General features: G+C 42.0%; 1 protein-coding gene across 1 annotated transcript in view; it reads right to left on the bottom strand.

Annotated features, from left to right (window-relative positions):
* The window catches only part of LOC141192296 (uncharacterized), a 69,678-nt gene extending 55,730 nt beyond the window's left edge, over nucleotides 1-13,948 (bottom strand). The window contains exons 1-2 of the mRNA XM_073661791.1: nucleotides 13,943-13,948; nucleotides 12,198-12,301 (exon numbers count right to left, since the gene is read on the bottom strand). Coding sequence (XP_073517892.1) covers nucleotides 12,198-12,301; nucleotides 13,943-13,948 — 110 coding nt within the window. The remainder of the gene's footprint in view (nucleotides 1-12,197; nucleotides 12,302-13,942) is intronic.
* Between the last annotated feature and the right edge of the window lie 9,212 nt (nucleotides 13,949-23,160).

The following is a 23,160-nucleotide window of genomic DNA, read 5'->3' as shown; positions in this document are numbered from 1 at the left end:
ATTATATGGGGGGAATGACATCCTGCATGGGGCATTATATGGGGGGGTGACATCCTGCATGGGGCATTATAAGGGGGGAATAGCCTGCATAGGGCATTATGTGGGGGGGGACGACAGCCTGTACGGAGCATTATATGGGGGCCAGTATCCTGTACAGAGCGTTTTATGGGGACCAGTATTCTGTATGGAGCGTTACATGGGGGCCAGTATTCCATATGGAGCGTTATATGGGGGCCAATATTCTGTATGGAGCGTTATATGGGGGCCAGTATTCCGTATGGGGCGTTATATGGGGGCCAGTATTCCGTATGGAGCGCTATATGGGGGCCAGTATTCCGTATGGAGCGTTATATGGGGGCCAGTATTCTGTATGAAACTTAATATGGGGGCCAGTATTCCGTATGGAGCGTTATATGGGGCCAGTATTCTGTATGGAGCGTTATATGGGGGCCAGTATTCTGTATGGAGCGTTATATGGGGGCCAGTATTCTGTATGGAGCGTTATATGGGGGCCAGTATTCCGTATGGAGCGTTATATGGGGGCCAGTATTCCGTATGGAGCGTTATATGGCGGCCAGTATTCCGTATGGAGCGTTATATCGGGGACAGTATTCTGTATGGAGCGTTATATGGGGGCCAGTATTCCGTATGGAGCGTTATATGGGGCCAGTATTTTGTATGGAGCGTTATATGGGGGACAGTATTGTGTATGGAGCGTTATATGGGGGCCAGTATTCCGTATGGAGCGTTATATGGGGGCCAGTGTTCTGTATGGAGCGGTATATGGGGGTCAGTATTCCATATGGAGCTTTTTATGGGGCCCAGTATTCTGTATGGAGCATTTTATAGGGGCCAGTATACTTTGTGGAGCGATTCGCCGGTTTCTGAGCTATTGTGGAATTTACAGTAGATATCGCTCATGTAATGTAAGAAGTGAAATCTTTGGCATTGTACTATATATATATTTCTCTGTGCTATCTGTGCATCATGAATTGTGGTATGTGTTACTGGGGCCCACTGAGACTCTTTCGCCCTGGGCCCAGAAAAACCTGGAGCCGGCCCTGGGTCCGGGCACCATGACTCCCAGGCAACCCCCGGTGGAGCCCAAGATTGCTTTGCCTGACAGGTTCTTTGGGGGGCGTGACATGTTTGTTTTCTTCAAGGAGGTCTGTAAGCTGTACTTCAGGTTATGTCCTATCTCCTCAGGAACCCAGGAGAAATGGGTGGGGATGGTAATCTCGCTTCTTTAGGGTGAACCCCAAGCATGGGCATTTTCTCTCCCTCCAGATTCCCAATTTCTCCAGATGGTGGTGGAATTTCTTCTAGTCTTTGGTCATATATACAACAACCCCAACTGCATCTCCCTGGCTGAGTCCATGCTACTTCAGCTTCAGCAGGGAGACCGGCCGACGGAGGTGTATTTCTCTGAGTTTCGGAGGTGATACACTGACACTAAGTGGAATGACCCCCGCACTACGTAGCCAGTTTTGTCAAGGACTATCGGTACGGGTGAAGGATGCCCTTGTCGTATAGGAGACTCCAGTTTCTCTTGAAGCAGCCATGTCTCTGGCTATCCGAGTGGATCACAGCCTTCGCCAGAGACCTAAAGAAACTCCCCAATATGCGAGAGGTCCAGCGCCAAGGGAACCCTGGTCTGAGTCATCTGAGCAGCCTATGCAGTTGGGTGGGGTGACTCGTTCTGTGGATCAAACTCGAGTTCAGCGAAAAGGGGGAGTATGAAATCCATCTGGGCAAAAATAAGGTGATCATTTCTGCCTTTCTGGACAGTGGGGCGGGTTTAATTTGAAAAACGCTAGGTTCGTCCAGGTCCAGGGCCTTAAATCACATACACTGTCCAGACGCATACCCATAATCACCATCAACTCTGCATCCTTGAGCCAGGGGTGTTTTACTCAAGTCATCCGAGGGTTACATCTACAGGTAGGCCATACACTCAGAATGTATTGACTTTTATGTGCTAAAGGGTCTGCCCTCTCTTGTGGTTCTGAGACTACCTTGGCTCACGCTGCACAACCCTGTGGTAGATTGGCAGACTCGGGAGGTAGCAAATTGGATCAAGTATTGTCAAGGACACTGTTTGGGCACCTGGATGGCTAGGGTGGATACCCAGTCTGTGCCTAAATACCTCTCTGATATTGAGGATGTGTTCTCGGAGCAGGGGTGTCAAGAACTCCCTCCCCATTGACCTTATGACTGTGCCGTTAATCTTGTTTCTGGGGCCAAGCTGCCTAAGAGCAGACTTTGTAAAATGTCTGGTCCATAGAAGCGGGCCATGAAGGACTATATCGCGGAAAGTTTGGCAAAGGGTCATATCACACCATCGTCATCCCCCGTTGTTGCGGGGGTTTCCTTGTAAAGAAAGATGGGGGGGGGGTTACACCCCTACCTAGATTTCTGCAAACTAAATCCGATCACGGTCTGGGAACCGTATCTGATCCATCTCATCCCGGACCTATTTAATCAGATCGTTTCAGCAAAATGGTTTTATAAACTGGTTCTCAGGGGGGCATATAATCTCATTCGTATTAAAGAGGGGGATGAGTGAAAAACAGCTTTCAATATGCCTGAGGGACACTATGAGAACCTTGTCATGCCATTTGGGTTGAGTGATGCTCCCGCCGTCTTTCAGCATTTTGTAAATGTCATCTTTAGTCACCTGGCAGGTATATTTGTTGTGACCTATCTTGATTACATTAATTTATGCGCCTGACCTTGAGTCACATCAGGTACATGTCACGTAGGTCTTACAGATACTCAGAGGCAATAAATTATTTGTTAAACCAGAGAAGTGTATGTTCTCTCAAGGAGATCCCTTTTCTAGGCTATATTTTATCATCCACCGGTTTTCACATGGATCCAGCAAAAGTCCGGGCGGAACAGGATTGGGATGGTCCTGAGGATTTAAAGGCGTTACAAAGGTTTTTCGGTTTCGCCAACTACTACCGCAAGTTCATAAAAACTTTTCGGTAGTGGCCAAATCTCTTGCGGCTATGACCAGGAAAGGGACAGACTTTTCTAAATGTTACAGTCCGGCCAGAGAGGCATTCAATACCTTAAGGAGTGTTTTGTATTTGTGCCAATTCTCATGCAGCCTGACGTCACTCAGACATTCGTTGCAGAAGATGACGTGTCAAAAGTGTGTGTGGGGGCTGTTTTGTCTCAGGGTCTGTCTCCTAGTAAATGGCATCCATGTGCATACTTTTCTAGAAAACTGTCACCTGCTGAGAGAAATTATGACATTGGTAACAGGGAACTCTTGGTAATCAAGTGGGCTTTTGGAGAGTGGTGTCATTTTTTGGAGGGGGCAGTTCATCCGATTATGGTAATCACGGACCATAAGAATCTGGTATATCTAGAGTCTACAAAACGTCTAACGCCTAGACAGGCAAGATGGCCGTTATTCTTCACCAGGTTTAACTTTTTCATTACATATAGGCCAGGGAACAAGAACATTAAGGTGGATGCCTTTTTCGGGGGTGGAGATAATTGTGAACCGGATCCTATACTGCAAAAAGGGGTGGTTACTGCATCTATATGCTCCGGTCTTGAGAAGGAGGTTGTTGAGGCTCAGGGGGACGCATCTGTTGCCTGTTCATTGGGTAAACTGTTTGTACATGTGAATCTCCATCTTAGAGTTCTCAGTGAACATCATGATTCGGTCTTGGCCAGACATCCCGGTAATAAAGACACTACAGATCTCCTTACTCTGTGTTTTTGGTGGCCAGGAGTTCATCAGGATATTCACGAGTATTCACGAGTATGTAGCCGCCTGCAGTGTTCTAAGATCTCTCATACTTGTTCATCTGGGTCTCTCCATCCATTGTGGATTCCCATTAGACCGTGGATTCATTTATCGGTTGATTTTATCACTAATCTACCGTGTCAGTAGGTAATACTGTAATTTTGGTGGTGGTGGACAGATTCAGTAAGATGTCACATTTCATTGCGCTACCCGCATTACCTAACACCAAGACTTTGATGCAGATTTTCATCAGAGAGATCGTAAAATTACATGGGATCCCAACTGTTATTTTTTCTGATTGGGGGTGCAGTTTATTTCCAAATTCTGATGGGCATCTTGCATTCGTTTGAGGAGCCATCTGTTGTTCTCTACAGCAGTCTTTGGCAGTCTAATGGGCAAACTGAACATCTTAACCAGAATCTTAGGTATTTTATATCTGAGAATCAGGAGGATAGGGTTACTTACTTACCTCTTGCTGAATTTGTAGTGAATAATCGTTGTCATGACTCCACTGGTAAGTCCCTGTTCTTCGGGGCATATGGGTTTCATCCTCAGTTCAGCTCATTTAACAGGAATCATTTTTCAGGAATATCTGAAGAATGTTTTCCATCTTCAATTACGTCTGTGTGGCAAAGGGTTCTTGATTGCTTGAGGAAGATGGGGTCCAAATATAAGAGTGTGGCTGATTGGAGACGTGTGGTGGGTCCAGACCTGTGTGATGATGACTTGGTGTGGTTGTCCTCATGGAGCATTAAGTTGAAGGTTCCATCTTGGAAACTGGGTCCCAGGTTCACTGGTTCTTATAAGATCGTGGCCGTCGTCAATCCCGTAGCATTCCACCTTGCTTTGCTGCCCACCTTTAGGATCCATAATGTTTCATCAGTCTCTACCCAAAAAACACGTTGCGTCCTCTGTACCATCAGCGTTACCGCCCTCTCTGGTCATTGTGGATGGAAATTTGGAATTCCAAATAGCTAAGATCGCTGATTCTCGCTTAGTTCATCTGTCGCTTCAGTAACTGGTACACTGGAAGGGTTATGGTCCTGAGGAGAGAATGTGGGTACCAGCATCTGACGTCCATGCAGCCAGGTTGATCCGGTCTTTTTATGTGGTTCACCCTGATAAACCCAGCTATGAGGCTCCAGAGGTCCCTCGTAGAAGGGGGGACTGTCATGGATTTACAGCGACAGAGAGGAGCCAGAAGACTGCAGAGTCTGATTCCTCCTAATCCTGCACTCATTAGAAGCCTTTCATCTTCATATTAAAAGTGCAGATTTCTTCTAACAGTGCAGGAGTTAATCTGCTCAGTTGAGAGCTCCTTGAAGCTTTCCTGCCTTGATGTTCGCAGCTATTTACTGTTAGCCACTCCCCGTTCCTGTATATACTGGACTCTAGCTAGCAGTCATTGCCAGAGCTAGCTGTTGTTTGAGAAGGTGTTTGGTTGATTTAGCAAGACTGTTGCATGGTTTTGGTTGTGTATAAAACTATCCTTCTACGCTGTTTTTTCCCCATCCTCCACTCCCCGGTGTTATCCTCTATTGTTTGTGTGCATATATTTGTATGATTGGTATTTTCCTTTATCCCTGTTTGTATTACCTTGTTAGTCTGGTTGGTGTATTGCGAGTGGGGGAAGGGAGCAGGCAGATTGAGGAGCTCAGACAAGGTACATGGCACCAGCATCTTCACCTTCAGAAGTAATCCAGGGAACAGGGCCAGCTAGGGTGCCCCTAGCGTTAGGGACAGGGAAGGAGCTGACAACAGAGTCGTGACAGCGGTGCTATGAGCAACAAGATCTTCAGAACTAAATGCACTACCAGTGTGCAGCAAACCCATAAAAAGATGGCAGCTACACAGGTGCAGAATACTGATGAGACAATCACTCACAACTTACCATTTCATGGAGAGGTGACTGCTTAGTATTTGAATTGCACACAAAAAGGCTTGTATAGGGTGCTGTTCACACTAGGGTAATGCACAATATCCGGCTTACAGCCTATTAGTTACACCCATACTATTAGATTAGGCGGGCTGCCCGGTACTATCCATGTGCACCCCATGGGAACAGACACTCCAGTTTACAATGCCCGCACTGATGGGCGTGGCTGCACCCTGGAATAAAAAAGTGCAAAAATACATATATATATATTATACTAGCTATTGAGCTCATACTACGTCCGTGCGGCGAGCATTTTTATTGGTATATGGTCTCCCATGCTGGTATTTGTGCTGCCCCCATCCTGGTATTTATGCTGCCCCCATCCTGGTATTTGAGCTGCTCCCATCCTGCTATTTGTGGTGCGCCATTCTGTTCCTCCATCCAGTTATGCGCTGCCCTCATCCCTATCCTGGTATGCATGGCACCCCTCACCCCCATCCTGGTATGCATGGCACCCCTCACCCCCAATCCTGGTAAGCATGCCACCACTCACCCCCAATCCTGGTATGCATGGCACCTCTCACCACTGATCCTGGTATGCATGGCACCCCTCATCCCTATCCTGGTATGCATGGCACCCCTCACCCCCAATCCTGTATGCATAGCACCCCTTCATCCCTATCCTGGTATACATGGTACCCCTCATCCCTATGCTGGTATGCATGGCACCCCTCATCCCTAATCCTGGTATGCATGGCACCCCTCATCCCTATCCTGGTATGTATGGTACCCCTCATCCTGGTATATATGGTACCCCTCATCCCTATCTTGGTATACAGGGTACCCCTCATCCCTATCCTGGTATACACGGTACCTCTCATCCCTATCCTCGAATACATGGTACCCCTCATCCCTATCCTGGTATGCATGGCCTCTCATCCGAATCATGGTATGCATGGCCCCCCCAGATCCCTATCCTGGTATGCATGGTACCACTCATCCCTATGCTGGTATGCATGGCACGCCTCATCCCTATCCTTGTATGCATGGCACCCCTCACCCTCAATCCTGGTATGCATGGCACCCCTCATCCCCAATCCTGGTATGCATGGCTCCCTCATCCCCAATCCTGGTATGCATGGTACCCCATCCCTTATCCCTATCCTGGTATGTATGGTACCCCCTCATCCTGGTATGCATGGTACCCCTCATCCCTATCCAGGTATGTATGGCACCCCATCCCTCATCCTGGTATGCATGGTACCCCTCATCCCTATCCTGGTATACATGGTACCCCTCATCCCCAATCCTGGTATGCATGGCACCCCTCATCCCTATCCTGGTATGTATGGCACCCCATCCCTCATCCTGGTATGTATGGTACCCCTCATCCCTATCCTGGTATACATTTTACCCCTCATCCCCAATCATGGTATGCATGCCCCCCCCAGATCCCTATCCTGGTATGCATGGTACCCCTCATCCCTATTCTCGTATGCATGGCACCCCTCACCCTCAATCCTGGTATGCATGGCACCCCTCACCCTCAATCCTGGTATCCCATCCCTCATCCATATCCTGGTATGTATGGTACCCCTCATCCTGGTATGCATGGTACCCCTCATCCCTATCCTGGTATGTATGGCACCCCATCCCTCATCCTGATATGCATGGTACCCCTCATCCCTATCCTAGTATGCATGGTACCCCTCATCTCTATCCTGGTATGCATGGCACCCCTCATCCCTATCCTGGTATGTATGGCACCCCATCCCTCATCCTGATATGCATGGTACCCCTCATCCCTATCCTAGTATGCATGGTACCCCTCATCTCTATCCTGGTATGCATGGCACCCCTCATCCCTATCCTGGTATGTATGGTACCCCTCATCCTGGTATGCATGGCCCCCCCAGATCCCTATCCTGGTATGCATGGTACCCCTCATCCCCCACTCCTAGTATGCATGGCACCCTTCATCCCCCAATCCTAGTATGCATGGCACCCCGCATCCCCAATCCTGGTATGCATGGCACCCCTCATCCCAAATTTGATATACATGGCACCCCGCATCCCAATCCTGGTATGTATGGCACCCCCCATCCCCCTAATCCTGGTATGTGTGGTACCCCCCATCCCCCAATCCTGGTATGTGTGGTACCCACCATCCCCCAATCATGGTATGCGTGGTACCCCTCATCCCCCAATCCTGGTATGTGTGGCCCCCTCACCTCCCAATCCTGGTATGCATGGTACCCCTCATCCCTTTCACGCTGCACACATACAAAAAAAACAAAACACTTACGTACTCACCTTTCTTCCCTGTGCTCCAGCGCTGCTGTGTCCTGTTCTGCCAGAGGCCGGGGGAGGAGTGTGGCGCCGGAGTACGCGAGTGCCCATACCGCGCTGTCCGGCGCCATTTTGCTGAAGAAACACTGCAAATGTGTCTTCAGTAAAATGGCGCCGGATAGCGCTATGCGCATGCGCAGATTCCGCCGCCTTCACTCCGCCCCCAGTCTCCAGCGAGAAGAGAGGCGCCGCGGCAACGCTCCTCCCGGTCAGGTAAGTATGTAAGTATGGCGCCAGAGATTGCGGTATGCGTTCAGTGTCTACGCATACCGCGATCTCCGGTGCCATACACTCCTCTTACCTGTAACGGCTCCATGCGTTCTTCTGGAGCCAGACTGTCGCGCTTGCGCTGTCTATAGAGGCTTCAGACAGAGGGACGCTTGTAGCGTGATATTATACAACCCCTGGCAAAAATTATGGAATCATCAGGCTCGGAGGATGTTCATTCAGTTGTTTAATGTTGTTGAAAAAAAGCAGATCACAGACATGGCACAAAACTAAAGTCATTTCAAATGGCAGGTTTATGGCTTTAAGAAGCACTAAAAGAAATCAAGATAAAAAATGTGGTATTCAGTAAGGGTAATTTTTTTCAGACTAAGCAGAGGGAAAAATTATGGAATCACTCAATTCTGAGGGAAAATTATGGAATCATGAAAAGCAAACATACAAAAGAACACTCCAATACATCACTGGTATTTTGTTGCACCACCTATGGCTTTAATAACAGTTTGCAGTCTCTGAGGCATGGACTTAATGAGTGACAAACAGTACTCTTCATCAATCTGGCTCCAGCTTTCTCTGATTGCTGTTGCCAGATCAGCTTTGCAGGTTGGAGCCTTGTCATGGACCATTTTCTTCAACTTCCACCAAAGATTTTCGGATTGAGACCTGGACTATTTGCAAACCATGACATTGACCTTATGCGTCTTCTTTCAAGGAATGTTTTCACAGTTTTTGCTCTATGTCAGGATGCATTATCAATTTATCATCTTGAAAAATGATGTCATCATCCCCAAACATCCTTTCAATTGATGGGATAAGAAAACTGTCCAAAATATCAATGTAAACTTGGGCATTTATTGAAGATGTAATGACAGCCATCTCCCCAGTGCCTTTACCTGACAGGCAGCCCCATATCATCAATGACTGTGGAAATTTGCATGTTCTCTTCATGCAGTCATCTTTATAAATCTCATTGGAATGGCACCAAACAAAAGTTCCAGCATCGTCACCTTGCCCAATGCAGACTCGCGATTCATCACTGAATATGACTTTCATCCAGTCATCCACAGTCCACGATTGCTTTTCCTTAGCCCATTGTAACCTTGTTTTTTTCTATTTAGGTGTTAATGATGGCTTTTGTTTAGCTTTTCTGTATGTAAAACCCATTTCCTTTAGGCAGTTTCTTACAGTTCGGTCACAGACATTGACTCCAGTTTCCTCCCATTCTTTCCTCATTTGTTTTGTTGTGCATTTCCTGTTTTGGAGACGTATTGCTTTAAGTTTCCGGTCTTGATGCTTTGATGTCTTCCTTGGTCTACCAGTATGTTTGCCTTTAACAACATTCCCATGTTGTTTGTATTTGGTCCAGATTTTAGACACAGCTGACTGTGAACAACCAACATTTTTTGCAATATTGCGTGATGATTTACCTTATTTTAAGAGTTTAATAATCCTCTCCTTTGTTTCAATTGACATCTCTCGTGTTGGAGCCATGATTCATATCAATCCATTTGGAGCAACAGCTCTCCAAGGTGTGATCACTCCTTTTTAGATGCAGACTAACGAGCAGATGCTCGTTTGATGCAGGTGTTAGTTTTGGAAATGAAAATTTACAGGGTGATTCCATATTTTTTTCCTCAGAATTGAGTGATTCCATAATTTTTTCCCTCTGCTTGGTCTGAAAAAAATTACCCTTACTGAGTACCACATTTTTTATCTTGATTTCTCTTAGTATTTCTTAAAGCCATAAAGTTGCCATTTGAAATGACTTTAGTTTTGTGACATGTCTGTGATCTGCTTTTTTCAACAACATTAAACAACTGAATGAACATCCTCCGAGCCCGGTGATTCCATAATTTTTGCCAGGGGTTGTAGATGAGGTACTAGTTGATATTTTGGCCAAAATACGTAAGCTCGTAACCCTCGACAAGGGTCCTCATGCTTACGAGCCCTACTCTAAACACAAAAAGCAAAGCCATACCAAGATGAATTAAAATTCCCCCAAAAATTCAAGAAAAAACACAGCAAAAAAGGGCAGCAGTGTTTACCCGCCCAGATCTTCAGATCTCCATTTCATGGAGGGGGTGACTGCTTAGTATTTGAATTGCACACAAAAAGGTTTGTATAGGGTGCTGTTCACACTAGGGGGAATTTTAATTCTTCTTGGTTTGGCTTTGCTTTTTGTGTTTAGAGTAGGCCACGTATTTTGGCCAACATATCAACTAATACCTCATATATTATTTATATGTACTTTTGCACTTTTTTATTCCAGGGTGCAGCCAGGCCTATCAGTGCAGGCATTGTAAATTGGGGTGTCTGTTCCCATGGGGTGCACTTGGATAATACCGGACAGCCCGCCTAATCTAATAGTATGGCTGTAAGCCGGGTACTGTGCACTACCCTAGTGTGAACAGCACCCTATACAAACCTTTTTGTGTGCAATTCAAATACTACGCCGTCACCCCCTCCATGAAATGGTAGGTTGTGAGTGATTGTCTCATCAGTATTCTGCACCTGTGTATCCGCCATCTTTATGTGGGTTTGCTGCAACCTGGTAGTGCATTTAGTTCTGAAGATCTGGGCAGGTCCCTGCTGCTCTTTTTTGCTGTGTTTTTTCATCAAGTATATGTTGCAGTAAAAGGAAAACTCTGATATCACAGAAACAAGAGGCAACTAAAAAAATGTATTGTGCAATTTGAATTCACATGGTGAAAATCATTAAAAAATGGCTCATTTCAGAAATGAACCTGACAACTTTTGAAAATATGGAAAACAGTGTTACATGATCTGAAAGGTCCTTGAGGAAGTCTTCAGCTGCTCATTGAGGACATGCAGCCTCTGTGCAGGTCCCTGTAGTTTCTTCTCCTACTTTGCACCAATCAGTTAGATGAGTGGAGTGGAGGAGAGAGCAATTTTCTGATTGATCAGGAAGGACACTGTTTCAATGTTCTCCTCAGTAACAGGAAGCTGCCTAAAGTCTATAAGATGCACTCACTTATTAGAAAGATTTTTTCCTGCTAATAAGTGTGTCTTTCCAAGTTAAACATTTCCCACTTTAAGAATATATAAAAGGCTTCTTCCTTGTGTGACTGCTCTGGTGACTAAAAAGAGATTATTTATCCGCAAAACATTTTCCATGAAAATGGCTTCTATCCTGTGTGAGTTCTCTGATGTTTAACAAGAGTTGATTTCCAGTTAAAACATTTCCCACATTCTGAACATAAATAAGGCTTCTTCCCTGTGTGGGTTATCTGGTGTATAACAACATATGCTTTCCGGTTGAAACATTTCCCACATTCTGAACATGAAAAAGGCTTCTCCCCTGTGTGGGTTCTCTGGTGTATAACAACATCTGATTTCACAATAAAACATTTACCACATTCTTTACATCGAAAAGGCTTCTCTCCTGTGTGAATTCTTTGGTGATTAACAAAATTTGTTTTCCGGTTAAAACATTTCCCACATTCTGAACATAAATAAGGCTTCTTCCTCGTGTGGGTTCTCTGGTGTATAACAACATCTGATTTTCGGTTAAAACATTTCCCACATTCTGAACATGAAACAGGCTTCTCCCCTGTGTGAGTTCTCTGGTGTATAACAACATCTGATTTCCGGTTAAAACATTTCCCACATTCTGAACATGAAAAAGGCTTCTTCCCTGTGTGGGTTCTCTGGTGTATAACAACATCTGATTTCCGGTTAAAACATTTCCCACATTCTGAACATGAAAAAGGCTTCTCCCCTGTGTGGGTTATTTGGTGTATAACAACATCTGATTTCCGGTTAAAACATTTCCCACATTCTGAACATAAATAAGGCTTCTTCCCTGTGTGGGTTCTCTGGTGTATAACAACATCTGCTTTCCGGTTAAAACATTTTCCACATTCTGTACATAAAAAAGGCTTCTCCCCTGTGTGGGTTCTCTGGTGTATAACAACATCTGATTTCACAATAAAACATTTACCACATTCTTTACATCGAAAAGGCTTCTCTCCTGTGTGAATTCTATGGTGATTAACAAAATTTGTTTTCCGGTTAAAACATTTCCCACATTCTGAACATAAATAAGGCTTCTTCCTCGTGTGGGTTCTCTGGTGTATAACAACATCTGATTTCCGGTTAAAACATTTCCCACATTCTGAACATGAAAAAGGCTTCTCCCCTGTGTGAGTTCTCTAGTGTATAACAACATCTGATTTCCGGTTAAAACATTTCCCACATTCTGAACATGAAAAAGGCTTCTTCCCTGTGTGGGTTCTCTGGTGTATAACAACATCTGATTTCCGGTTAAAACATTTCCCACATTCTGAACATGAAAAAGGCTTCTCCCCTGTGTGGGTTTTTTGGTGTATAACAACATCTGATTTCCGGTTAAAACATTTCCCACATTCTAAACATGAAAATGGCTTCACTCCTGTGTGAGTTCTTTGGTGATTAACAAAATTTGATTTCTGTGTAAAACATTTTCCACATTCTGAACATGAAAAAGGCTTCTCCCCTGTGTGGGTTCTTTGATGTCTGATAAGACTTGATATCTGTGTAAAATACTTCCCACATTCTAAACATGAAAATGGCTTCTCCCCTGTGTGAATTCTCTGGTGACTAACAAGATGTGATTTCTGTGTAAAACATTTTCCACATTCTGAATATGATAAAGGTTTCTCCACTGTGTGGGTTCTCTGGTGTATAATAACATCTGATTTCCGGTTAAAACATTTCCCACATTCTGAACATGAAAATGGCTTCTCCCCTGTGTGAGTTCTCTGGTGACTAACAAGATTTGATTTCTGGTTAAAACATTTCCCACACTTGGAACAAGAAAATATATTCTCTACTGTGTGAATTTTTTGATGTTTAAGAAAAGACATTTTGAGAGGAAAACTATTTCTGTATTCTGAATGTGAAAATGGCTTCTTTGCATTAGGAGCAGTTTGTTTTTTAATGCTTTTTTTGTGACTTTGATTTTCCTTAGTATTCGGTAATGAATCAGAAGACAGGACCTGTTTCAAATGATCAGATGACAGATCTTTGCTGTGAAGGGATGATGGTATATCTGGAGTAATGGCATTCACTTCAGTTGTATCCTGTGTGATCTCAAGATCACCTGATTTAAAAATTGAAGATGTCAGCTGTCCCTCTGATCTCCTGGTACAGTCATCTGCCAAGAATAAAACCAATTATTATTTTTGAATTAAATATCCTTGAATTTTATAGTTTTGAACATTTCTACTTAAACTGTCTGTAAAAATGGCAAGTTATGTAAAAATATGAATTATTCACCAGGACAATGACAATTCACAGTCTAATAGAAAACCTCATAGCGTGAACCAGTAAAGTGTGGTGTTCAACTGATTGTTCATTCTGCCTCCCGAATATGAAATAAAAAGCCAAACAATGTTATGTATAGTGGGGAAAATAGGTATTTGATACGCTAGTGATTTTCCAATTTTTCCCATCTACAAAGAAGGGAGAGGACTACAATTTTTATCGTAGGTATACTTCACCTGGGAAAGACAGAATCTAAAAATAAAAACCAGAAAATCACATTGTATGATTTTTAAATAATTAAATTGCATGTTATTGCATGAAATAAGTATTTGATCACCTACCAACCAGCAAGAATTCTGGCTCTCACAGACATGTTAAGTTTTCTTTAAGAAGCCCTCCTACTCTGCATATACATATAAAAGGAGAATATAAAAAGAGTAAAAGCTGCAGTTATTCATAATTACACTCATATTAACTTATTAAAAACCTAATAAAAATAAATATCCACTATATTTTTCAATTCTACATAAATGATTGTTAAATGGTTAATTATGGAAATTCATTTGGAATGTTAATTAATAATCGATAATCATTTTTCTGAGTTCTATGCCTCAGCCATCGTGTCTAGTTGACATGCGCTATTTGTGTGTGTATTTTTGGTTCACTACCATATGTAGAACAGGTGTGCCATACGACTGGCTATAAAAGCCCATGGTGCAGAAAGGGGGGGCTCTCTTGCTCTGCCCACCCCACAAGACACAAGAATCTTCATGCTGAGACGTATCTGACATGTAGGCCTGGACACGTGCTGGACAAAGACATGAGTTACCAGCCAGGATCCAAGGAAAGATGGGTGAATCGCAACAATTAAGCTAATTATGGACAAATGGACAATTACTTTATAACTAATTATTATATGTACCTGCTGCAATCTGAATCTTTTTAATGGACAATCCAAGAATAAATAGATACATTTTTTTATAAGAATATCGTGATATTGATACTTTGCGAAGTCCTCAGTAGAAGATAAATAATACAGAAAAGAGTATTATTTTACAATGGTGAGCCAGCCAGTCCTGTTTTTTCGTTTTTTTAAATTAAGTGAATTTCTTCCGTGAACACGGGGGGAAAGTCCTGACAAGCTGAACAGCTGTTGTTCACGTGTCAGTAAATTCACTAATTTGTCACCAGAAGCAGAAAGAAGCCTACAGACTGAGGACTGACAGGAAGCAGAGCAGGGGCGGAACTACCGCCCGTGCAGCCGGTTCATTGAACGGGGGCCCCGAGGGAGAGGGGGCCCCTCCAGCCTCCAGCAGGGCCGCCATCAGGGCATGACTGCCCTGACTCCAGTATGGGGCCCGGCCGGTAGGGGCCCCCTCGGAGCCCCCCCTCTTGTGCGTCTCTCTCCTCTCCTCTCCTCCCCTCTAAGCGCCGGGTCCGGGACATCTCAGCAGGAGCCTTTATGATTCCCCTGACTTCCGGTCATGTGACCGCGCCGTCACATGACCGGAAGTCAGGAGAACCTGCTGTCAGCGATTTGGACGAGCGCCAGGATTCTGCAGGGATCGCATGGGGGTAATTATAACAAGTTTTATTTTTTTTTTAAATACAATTAACTAGGAGTGGGGGGGAAATGGGAGATGCACATGGGGGGGGGAAATGGGAGATGCACATGGGGGGGGGGAAATGGGAGATGCACATGGGGGGGGGAATGGGAGATGCACATGGGGGGGGGGGGAATGGGAGATGCACATGGGGGGGTGGATGGGGGATGCACATGGGGGGGGAAATGGGAGATGCACATGGGGGGGGAAATGGGAGATGCACATGGGGGGGTGGATGGGGGATGCACATGGGGGGGATGGGAGATGCGGGGGGGAGAGGGATGAGAGAGGTGCACATGGGGAGGGGAATGGGAGATGCACATGGGGGGGAGGGGGATGAGAGAGGTGCACATGTGGGGGAGGGGGATGAGAGAGGTGCACATGGGGGGGAATGGGAGATGCACATGGGGGGAGGGGGATGAGAGAGGTGCACATGTGGGGGAGGGGGATGAGAGAGGTGCACATGTGGGGGAGGGGGATGAGAGAGGTGCACATGGGGGGGATGAGAGAGGTGCACATGGGGGGGTGGTGAGAGCTGCACATGTGGGGGGATGAGAGATGCACATGGGGTGGGATGAGAGAGGGGCACATGTGGGGGAGGGGGATGAGAGATGTGCACATGGGGGGGTGAGAGCTGCACATGGGGGAATTGGGAGAAAATGAGCTGCACATGGGGGAATTGGGAGTAGGGGGATAATGAGCTGCACATAATGAATGTGGGGTGGGGGAGAGTAAATGATAAATGATGATTGGGTGGGGAGAGCTCGGACATGATATAATGAATTGGGGCAGGGGGTGCATGTAAATAATGAATGCGGGGAGCAGGAAGTATAGAGTAGGGGGCGTTGCGGATGCAGGAGTGTAACTGGTAACAAATTGGTGGAAAGAGTAGAGGTTCTAATTAAATTATATATTAAGTGCCTATTTTCAGTTAATGGGGGCACCGTGGTGGATTACAATTTATATTTGGAATGGTGGGTAGCATAATAACTATATATTAATGGTGGGTGCACGTCTGTATTCAGCTGCGTAATGTAGAAGTTGGGGAATGTGCTCTAGATAACTGTGTTATTTTATGCAGAGACGAGTCCTGGCTGGAAGACGTGATGGCGGTCTGTGCTGGATGAAGGAGAAAAGCGTAGCTGAAGGACTTCACCTAGAGACGTCACCAGTGAGTCAGTGTATTACATGTACACTTACACTATATACTATGTACCGGGCTCCTGTGTATAATGTCACTGGTGATCACTGTATTACCTGTACACTGACACTATATACAGAGCTCCTGTGTATAATGTCACTGGTGATCACTGTATTACCTGTACACTGACACTATATACAGAGCCTCTGTGTATAATGTCACTGGTGATCACTGTATTACCTGTACACTGACACTATATACAGAGCTCCTGTGTATAATGTCACTGGTGATCACTGTATTACCTGTACACTGACACTATATACAGAGCTCCTGTGTATAATGTCACTGGTGATCACTAGATTACCTGGACACTTAAATTATACATACCATGTATAGAGCTCCCGTGTATAATGACACTTATGGTAATATTAGTAATGTGGTGGTAATATTAGTAATGTGGTGGTAATATGTGGTCTGGTCATGGTGTGGCAGTTTTTCTTCCTTCTGTGTGGTATTATTCGGTCACTATGTTGTGGTAATATGTGGTCTGGTCATGGTGTGGCGGTATTCCCTGTATGTGGTATTATTGGTCATTTAAAAAAAAAAATGTATATGACACATTCCCTTAAAGAAAACGAAATAAAAATATATCTAAAAAGAGTATTGGATATTTTAAGAAAATTTTAATAGGTTAGAGTAGGGCCCAGCCAGAAGAGTCTACCTTATCGTGGTGGCGGCTTTAAAAATCTTTTGGCCAAAACAAAAGCTGCTGGCTATGTATGTGGCGCCGTCACATGACTGAACGTCAGGAGAGCCTGGTGGTAGCGACGTGGACGTGCGCCAGGATTCTGCAGGGATCGCATGGGGGTAAGTATAACAAGTTTTATTTTTTTTAAATACAATTAATTAACTAGGAGTGGGGGGAATCAGAGATGCACGGGGGGGATGAGAGATGCACATGGGGGGGGATGAAAGATGCACATGGGGGGGATGAGAGATGCACATGGGGGGGATGAGAGATGCACATGGGGGGGGTGAGAGATGCACATGGGGGGGGTGAGAGATGCACATGGGGGGGGATGAGAGATGCACATGGGGGGGGATGAGAGATGCACATGGGGGGGATGAGAGATGCACATGGGGGGGGATGAGAGATGCACATGGGGGGGGGTTATGTTTACATAACTTTGTTGCCTTATGAAGGGCAGGGGGGGGCCCCAAAAATTTCTTGCACAGGGGCCCACTACAGTCTGTGTCCGCCCCTGAAGCAGAGGTACTAACAAGGAACAGAATCAGACGAACTGAAGACAGGACGTGCTGATAAAGAGAAGCCAAGGAATCTTAAGGTAAGCAAAATATGGATATAATTTCTTCTTTTGCTAAACAAAGTAATATTAATTTTCAAATTAATGTAGAAAATGACATAGACGTTTTGTGGCTCAGTTTATACAAAGAATGTGAATTGCAGAATTTACAGTTAACTTCTAAATTGATAAATAGAGACAAACATAAATTGAGAAATATTCTACATTTGGTAGATTTTTTTTCATAGTCTTGTGTCAGAGATTTTTAAGCAGAAAAATAGTGCAGAAGTGTCAGATGGTGACAATGATTCTGACTGTAATGTGGAAAATGAACAAAAAGTAAGACACGTATCTGTAACTGAAGGTGACCTTGGGTCTGACCAAGAGACGGACATACAGAAACCTGACATGGGAGGAGACATGACTGACATACGAGAAACCGACATACTAGGTGATGTGGGAGGAGACGTGAGTGACGTAGGAGGAACGGACGTACAAGAGCCACTAAAAATATCAGAGAATTCAGGAATCACCCAGGCTCAACTGCAAATTAAAATGAGGAAAAATTTGCTAAAACTATACAAAATCATGCCAAAATATGATGTCAAAATCCATGCCTGTAGAAATTCAGAGATATTTGAGAGCTTCTCTGATAAGTTTGATTTATCCAATGAGGAGAGGAATCAATTATTTAAAATATGGATTCCTGTGACATTGTCCAGATGTTACTCTCCTAATGGATGGGAAAATGATTCGGACAGGTTAAGATATTTGATGTATTGTGTCACAAAGGATTTTCCCAACATAGAAGATCTGCAGAAACTAAGGATTGGTAGGAAGGAATGTACATATACATTCATGTCCATATTGGAACGGTTGTACAAAGCTCTTATCAAAAATGGAAAAGTACAACAAATGATAACAACTTTTGTACAAAAATTCAAATTCCTAGATCCAGTATCTAGAGTTATAGCGTCACAAAAAGAATCCCTATTCAAATGTGCGCAGATGCTGGATTCTGTTAGAAAACATGAGAATCGTGAAAAGGAAATAAATCAAGTTAATTTTATAAAACCAGGAAAGGTAAAATCTTACCAAAAGCCAATATCAAACTCTCCTAGACTGAGTCATCCCCATAGTGAACTCTATCGAATACGCAGGAGATTTCATATCTGTTATAAGCCATATCAGCCAGTGCAAAGGTCCATCTCTCCACAGAATGAGTTAATTCTCAGTCAGAACTGTGATTCTCTAAAAAGGAAAATGGCCGAAAGTGATGAACAGAGACAGGTGAGACGACCGGCTCACAGTGACGTCATGGAATGTGGACAGAAGGACAGGCAGTTCTCTGAGGTTTTGAAGGATAGAAAAATGTCTTTCCTAAATAGGGCGTTCCTGGAGATATTTGAGAGAGACAGAAGATTTGGTTTAGGGAGTGGCTAAGGAAAAACTGTAATTATATGTTGTATAAGAATGTTATACAATGTCTCAATATTTATTTATAATCTTATGCAGTAAAATTGTAGTTACATAGTTTCTAGTAGTTTATATATATATATATATATATATATATACACTTGTCTAAGTAGAGATTGTGTATAATTGTATTTATATATATGTTTATAAAATATATATATATTAATTAATAAATTAGAACTTCATATATAAATTTAAGTAACAATATTTTGAATTACATTAGAACCAACCAATATATGTATAAGATATTTAAATAATTCTGTTTCTGTATGAATTTGATATTTAATTTTACTTTCTTATATTTCCTTAGAGGTTTCATTCCAAAGCAGGATTTGATCAAACAACTCTAAAATGGATTTATTTCTTTATTCACACAGGAAGTGGAAAAATTGCATGATTTTATGTGTATAACATTTTAAAATAATAACTAGTTAATTATTATGTGTAACATTAATTAATTAATATTTTCTATGCATGAAGTGTTTATTTTATAACAAGTAGCTTTACAGCATGACGTGTGACAGCTGCGGCCTTTGAACTTTGAGCTAATAGTGTAGATCCCATTCATTCTATTTCCAGCTGATGTAACTTAAGACCGGGCAGCCAGTGAAAAAAGAATCTAAGTCAAGAGTTTTTTCAAGTGTCTGAAATTCCAGTGACTTACTCTCATATTATATAATATGTACTTGGGGAATATTCAAAGAAATATTAAGATATTTAATTGATATGACAATGCGCATTAATAAATTGGGATACAACAATTTTGGGTTAAATATATATATATCTAAAACTTCATATGTGGAATGTTTGAGTTGAACAGATCTGTGAATGTGACAGATGAGTAAATCAGCAGCTGCTAAGTGTGATCGATGTGACAGAGGCCTCGTACGTTTGTATGTTTGGAAAAAAAAAGAACGTTTCTTTATGTGAAGGTACAAAAATATATTTAATTCTGAGAAAAATTATAATACATAATTAGGTATTATCTACATATATATATACTTCTATATTTCTTTAATAATTATTATTTCTTGATTTAACTAATAGTGGATAAGGGCAACCACACATCAAAATGGTTTACAAAGCAAATTTACATTTACAATAATTTTTCCACATGATAATATTCTTGAATAACTATGATATTATTTTTAATGGTAACCTAAATAGGTACACACCTCTCTTTAGACAAATCTATGCTACTCATCGATATGAAATTTATGCACAATATTTCTAGAAGAATAATTATTTTTAATTTGGTTCTGATATATAAATTATTTTATAAAATAATATTTTTTGGTATTAAGGGGGAAAATGTGTTTTTGATCCTGATTACATAATCACTTTTGATCAATACTTATTTTTTACACATTTTAATAAAGAAGAAACAATAATAAGGTACAATGATATAATTAAGAAGGGTGTTACATGCAAAGTTGCATAGTTTAATATTTTTTGGTGATACAAGGTTATGACAAATATGAAATCATCCAGATAATGGAAATATAAGGGTATTTTTTATGGAGAATATAATTACTCTGCATTTGTCATTAAAATTTAAAGGCCTTATTTTTACTTTTATTCTTATTTTTACTCTTAATTTTATTTTTCATTTTTAAAATTTTATTCTTACTTTATACTTCTTATTTTTCTATTTTTTCATTTTTTAATTCTCATTTGATTTTATTTCAGTTCAATATGTCAATTGAGAAAACATATTAATATTTAATAAAGTAATGTCTAATACAAGAGTATTTCTTCATTAAATATATATTGTTAAAGGAAAAAATGTTTACATTTTCTGAGTAAACACAACAATTCATTCATTCATTTATTCATTCATTCATTCATACATTCATATATTTATTCATTTTAGTTCAGGAGTATATATTCTTTGGTATTATTGGTTTAATAAAGATATAAACACTTGTTGTTTCAAAACACACTGACACCTATGGGTTGGAAAAGGTAATTACACCTATGACATAAAAATGTTTTATCACATGGAGAACTTCATTGAATTATTATCTATTATTGTTTATTATTCCAAACATAATTTATTTTAATATTTTGATAATAATTAGATGGATATTATTGATTGCTATGGTACGCTGTGATATTATAGGTTAGGAAAGTTGCCAGATTTGGTATCAGATTAGGGAATGAAGACTTCAATCAAGACATCGCAATTATGAATTCTATCTTAATAAAGACTTTTAATTTTTATATATCAAAGAGATTCCCAAAAGTTACAAGAAGAAGCAACTGATATCCGGAAGTCTCAGAAGGTAACAGGTGTGAATGCTGAGTGATCATAGACTGTGTCAGATACAATTCACACCACTGATCACCAGGACGGCAGAGGACGATGATCCTATATGAACTGGGTTGTGCTCAAGTTTCATCACGTTCCAGTGGTTTCTTATCACCTGCAACGCTTCAATGAAAGCTGGTGAACAGGTAATACCTGGCATATGTGTCCTGTATATAAAGGACTGAGTACTGGTTATGGGGCTATATAAAGCAGGGAAGTGTCAAGCTAACCCTTGCTTTACTGACCAAAGACGTCACATCTGTTCCAAAAGTGACACGAGACCAGTGCGGACGACACGGGGAAGATTCCAGAATATCCAACGTCAGTCCAGGTGACATCGCACAGATATTAAAGCTACATTTCATCCATGGACTTTGTTTTCTTATCAGTTGACACATGATCTTTCTAATAAAGAGAACAGTTTATGGACTGAACAATAATGAACACAATTATGGACTGTACAATATCTACACGCTGTAATTTATTTCAAAGGAGTTTTCATCTAAAGACTGTGTTATAAAAGAACCAAGAAGAAGACGAGACGACGACCCGATGACATCAGATGATGACGATGGGACCCGTGATTGCTTCAATTTAGAGATAGGGAAGTATAATTATACATATTAAATGAATATTAGTCACGGCTTACCATAACATGAATTCACATCATTATATAACAATAATCCGATATTGATATTATTATTATTATTATTATTATTATGGAAATTTAATGATATTGCCAAGGAAGAAGGAAAGAAAAAATGATTGATGAATGTATATTCTTTTGAGAATTTTCGGTTAAAGTCCTTTTATTCTCAAAAAAGGGGGAAATGTTAAATGGTTAATTATGGAAATTCATTTGGAATGTTAATCGATAATCATTTTTCTGAGTTCTATGCCTCAGCCATTGTGTCTAGTTGTCATGCGCTATTTGTGTGTGTATTTTTGGTTCAGTACCATATGTAGAACAGGTGTCCATACGACCGGCTATAAAAGCCCATGGTACAGAAAGGGGGGCTCTCTTGCTCTGCCCACCCCACAAGAAGAATCTTCATGCTGAGAAACAGATGACATGTAGGCCTGGACACGTGCTGGACAAAGACATGATTTACCAGCCAGGATCCAAGGAAAGATGGGTGAATCTCAACCATTAAGCTAATTATGGACAAATGGACAATTACTTTATAACTAATTATTGTATGTACCTGCTGCAATCTGATTCTTTTTAATGGACAATCCAAGAATAAATAGATACATTTTTTTATAAGAATATCGTGATATTGATACTTTGAGAAGTCCTCAGTAGAAAAAATAATACAGAGAAGAGTATTATTTTACAATTCTCTGCATGTGCATATATACCATGCACTGCTGTAGGTATAATATACCGTCATGTCCTCTGCATGTACATGTACACCATCCATACATACCATATACTGCTATAGGTACGATAATATACCACCATTTTGTCTGCATATACATATGCACCATCCATACCATGCACCGCTATAGGTACGATAATATACCGCCATCTTGTCTGCATGTTTATATACACCATCCATACTATGCACCGCTATAGGTACGATAATATACCGCCATCTTGTCTGCATGTTTATATACACCATCCATACCATACCATGCACCACTATAGGTACGATAATATACCGCCATCTTGTCTGCATGTTTATATACACCATCCATATCATGCACCGCTATAGGTACGATAATATACCGCCATCTTGTCTGCATGTTTATATACACCATCCATACCATGCACCGCTATAGCTACGATAATATACCGCCATCTTGTCTGCATGTTTATATACACCATCCATACCATACCATG

Source organism: Phyllobates terribilis, unplaced genomic scaffold (assembly GCF_046119375.1).
Source record: "Phyllobates terribilis strain yellow unplaced genomic scaffold, ASM4611937v1 Scaffold_56__1_contigs__length_8794411, whole genome shotgun sequence".
Classification (NCBI taxonomy): Eukaryota; Metazoa; Chordata; class Amphibia; order Anura; family Dendrobatidae; genus Phyllobates; species Phyllobates terribilis.
This window is presented reverse-complemented; position numbering and strand designations above follow the sequence as displayed.